Source organism: Arachis hypogaea, chromosome 19 (genome assembly GCF_003086295.3).
Source record: "Arachis hypogaea cultivar Tifrunner chromosome 19, arahy.Tifrunner.gnm2.J5K5, whole genome shotgun sequence".
Classification (NCBI taxonomy): domain Eukaryota; kingdom Viridiplantae; phylum Streptophyta; class Magnoliopsida; order Fabales; family Fabaceae; genus Arachis; species Arachis hypogaea.
Genome location: NC_092054.1, coordinates 38763109 through 38766720, shown reverse-complemented (window position 1 = coordinate 38766720; position 3612 = coordinate 38763109). Strand labels below are relative to the sequence as shown.

Sequence of the window (3612 nt, the reverse complement as noted above, 5' to 3'; positions counted from 1 at the left end):
TTGCTCCACTAGCCATCTGCGTTTTGGCTTTAAAAAGCATCAAAGTGAACACCCGCAAAGACACGTGTCGCGCATGCAGCTAGGAACGCTGCAAAACGCAACCTCCGTTTGGCTGTGCAAGACTAACAAATGCAACCTGCGTTTTGCCTAACCCTATGCTGGTCAACACTGCTCCTCTCCGCATGCAACCCATGTTTCGCAACCTGATTTCCTTCCCAACTCAATTGCAGCTTGCGTTTTGCAGGAGCTGCAGATTTTTGTTTTTATCGCCTGCAAAACGTTACCTGCGTTTTGCAGGTCCTTGAACAACGCAAGTCCACATTTGTGGACAACTCACCATATATACATATGTGTGCATAACACTATTTTTTCTTCCATTTTTAAATTATTTTCTGTATATAACACATCATATATATGAAAAATATTATATACAACACTTTTATATATATCGCTTTTAACATTAAAAATAATTGATAAAAAATAAAATTATATTATACTACAAAAAAATTTAATTATTTTATTAGTCTTTATAATTTTTTTAAATTTGTAATTAAGTTTCTTTATATTTTTTAATTAAATTTTTATATTATTTTTAATTTTGTAATAAAATATTTTTGTATAAAAAATGTTAAAATTTTATTTCTCTAAAAATATATGATAAAAAATTTAATTAAATTTTTAATTATAAATACTTTTAATTTAAAAAAATATTCTATTAATTTTAATATTTTTTATATTGGTAAATAATTATAAAATTAAAAATAATATAAAAATTAAAATAAAAAATATAAAAATTTAATTATAAATATGATAAAATTATATAGATTAATAAAAAAATTACTGAATTAAACTTAAAAGAAACTACATAAAAATAAGTATAATCATAATTTTTTTAATTGATATAACAACTTTTTTAACAATTAAAGAAAGAAAATCACTTAGACGTTCAAAGTTCAAACTTGGGAGGGTCAATCAGAGATTTCCCCGGTTTGCTTTATCCGTGTTGACCACCTAAGGTTTTGTGAACCAAAAATTACGTAGGCTTGACCGCTTGAGAGGATCCACTCCCCAACTTGGATGGTCTGTGAAGTGTCTAAAATCAAGATGGTTTTCGTTCGTGAAAACAATGGGCGACTACTGGGCGAGTTACAAATTATTAAAATTAATATTGCCACATGTTAATACTTAATATACCCAACATGAAATATAACATGCCACTGGCCGACTGGCGGCTGCCTGCCCACCCCAGCCCCAGCCAACCAATTTTGGCATCACAGGTTTTCAAATTCCATTACGACTTCGTTTTTGCAACGTACTTTATATTTTCTATTTTCTATTTCTATTCCCTCCCTAAAATCGTATATAAATCAAACTTTCTTGAAACCCTTAAATCCATATAACTTCCTAATCCTTTTTTGTTCGGTTCCGTCTCCTGATTCCTCTTCCTTCTCTAAATCCTTGCTATTTTCCCCAAATTTCTCTCTCTCTCTCTCTCTGAATCGCTGCAATGGCTGATGCTAAGACCCAATTTGAATCTGTAAGGAAGTGGGTCGTCGAGCACAAGCTCCGTACTGTTGGTCAGTTTATCATCTTTTTAATTTCAGATTAGATTAGATTCTTCTGAAACATCTTTTTTGTTGTTTGCGCGTGATATTTGGAATTTTGGATTGTGATTTTGTTGATAAATTTTGATTTGAAGGATACCTAATTTATTTCTGATTTGAATTGTTGCGATTGTTATTGGAATCAGGGTGTTTGTGGCTTAGCGGCATCACGGGTTCAATTGCATACAATTGGTCTCGACCTAACATGAAAACCAGTGTTAAGATCATTCACGCCAGGCAAGTTATATAATTTCTCATGTTGTGTTTGCGATTTTTTTTTTTTTGAGAAAATTAAAATGAGATAGAGATAAATTATCTTGATTTGTTTGCCCTTTCAAGTAGCTTGCTTTTATTCTTTTGCATTTAATGCAATCCAGTTTCTCATATTTATTCTCCGAGGAGCTGTTTCGTGATTTCATTATGAAAGATGAGTATGTTAGCTACGAGCTGAATATATGAGCTTTATGATTGATCATGTGTTCATATTGGAGCTGCGTTCATGTTTTTTTTTTTTTTTTGTGCCATGAGTAGCCTTATTAGGATAAATGAATCCTGCATTTGGGTTAATAATTGGTTTCATTGCTCCTTGGTTTGTTTCATTGAGGTTTTCTGCCGAGTGTTCTCACTTTTAACTTGTCCCACTTTGCAACTTGGTCCCTTTTAATCTCTTAAAACTTCTTTAACTAAAAGAAATTGTTTTGTGGACGGAGCAATGAGCTGCAATAATTCTTTAACATATATATGAATGAATGAAAGTAACTAAATTTGGCTTAAGAGTTAGATGTATGTTAAATTCTTAATGTCCATGTTTCACCAATACACTTGAGCATGTCTATGCTTCTTGAAACTTTTTTTATATTTGCCACTTCCCTTAAGAGTTAGACATATGAACCCTTTTAACATATTTCATGAAGTTAATAATCAAAATAGCTACTAGTGTTAAAATCCAATCTTGTTTCTATATATCTCATGTGGCAATGAGTTTTTATTGGTCAATAAAGGGTCTTGATTGTTGGGAATTCTGCTGTATTGTTTGGTTAATTACTTAATTATATTCTTTGTTGTCTTATTTATTTTTGTTTTACTTAGGCTTCATATATTTACATACTGGTAATTTTAATAGAAGTTGGTTTTATGTGATACCTTTGTGTTATAACTTTTCTCCTGTTATTTCAGCACAATGTGTGCATATTTGAAGGATTATTGTTCTGTTTTTTTTTTTAATGGAACACCCTGCATAACATTCCAACTAATGTTCTTTTGCTAATTTTCTTTCTCAAACTGTGTTTCAGGTTGCATGCACAGGCTCTTACGCTGGCTGCGTTAGCCGGTGCAGCAGTAGTGGAGTACTATGATCATAAGATGAGCGATAAGGCTGCAGAGCAACGACGATGAATGGACAGCAAGATTTTCCCCTTAATTATCTCTCTCCCCAGCACATTTTTCTCTGGTCTGTGTGGGGATTATTTTAAACCAGGGAATAAACATATCTTATTATGTTGTGGAATATTCTTTCATAAAATGAAACACACACAACATTGAAATTCTTTGTTGCCTGTGGCAGACAGACACAGAGTGAATGTAAGTTGCCGGAATGATCCAGTTCAGTTGTGTTCTAGATGAACTTGTTTAGCTTTTCCTTTAAGTTGGCAAAGGATTATATAGTTCCTCAACGTTTAGACTACTATTAAATGATTCTACTAATAAAATAATATATTTAAGTTTTTAAATAATTGTCAAATAGTTATCTTTTAATTTTATTTATTAATTAGTTTTTTTTTATATATTATATAATTTTAAAATCTATTTTTTATTTTATAAATTATTTTACTATTCATTATCTATTTTATTTTTAAAATTTTATCATTAACAATTTGAAACAGAAAAGAAATAGAATGTTTTATGAATTGGATCAAGAATTTGATGTAGAAACAACTTTAACTAATTTGATTTTTTAAATCGGAAAAGCTCTGTATCCATGTAAAAAATACATGGATGTTATCCAAGT

General features: G+C 30.7%; 1 protein-coding gene across 1 annotated transcript; it reads left to right on the top strand.

Moving 5' to 3' along the window:
- The first annotated feature begins 1023 nt into the window (after positions 1-1023).
- LOC112775723 (uncharacterized) lies at positions 1024-3337 on the top strand. Its single transcript, XM_025819555.2, has 3 exons — positions 1024-1577; positions 1751-1841; positions 2897-3337. Exons 1-3 carry the CDS (start codon positions 1508-1510, stop codon positions 2997-2999), a joined length of 264 nt encoding a protein of 87 aa, XP_025675340.1. The 5' UTR covers positions 1024-1507; the 3' UTR covers positions 3000-3337.
- The last annotated feature ends 275 nt before the right edge of the window (positions 3338-3612 follow it).

Coding starts and splice junctions, on each gene's coding strand:
- LOC112775723 (XM_025819555.2), top strand. CDS start 1,508: ATGGCTGATGCTAAGACCCAATTTGAATCTGTAAGGAAGTGGGTCGTC. Junction 1,578..1,750: donor GCACAAGCTCCGTACTGTTG/GTCAGTTTATCA, acceptor TATTGGAATCAG/GGTGTTTGTGGCTTAGCGGC. Junction 1,842..2,896: donor GTTAAGATCATTCACGCCAG/GCAAGTTATATA, acceptor ACTGTGTTTCAG/GTTGCATGCACAGGCTCTTA.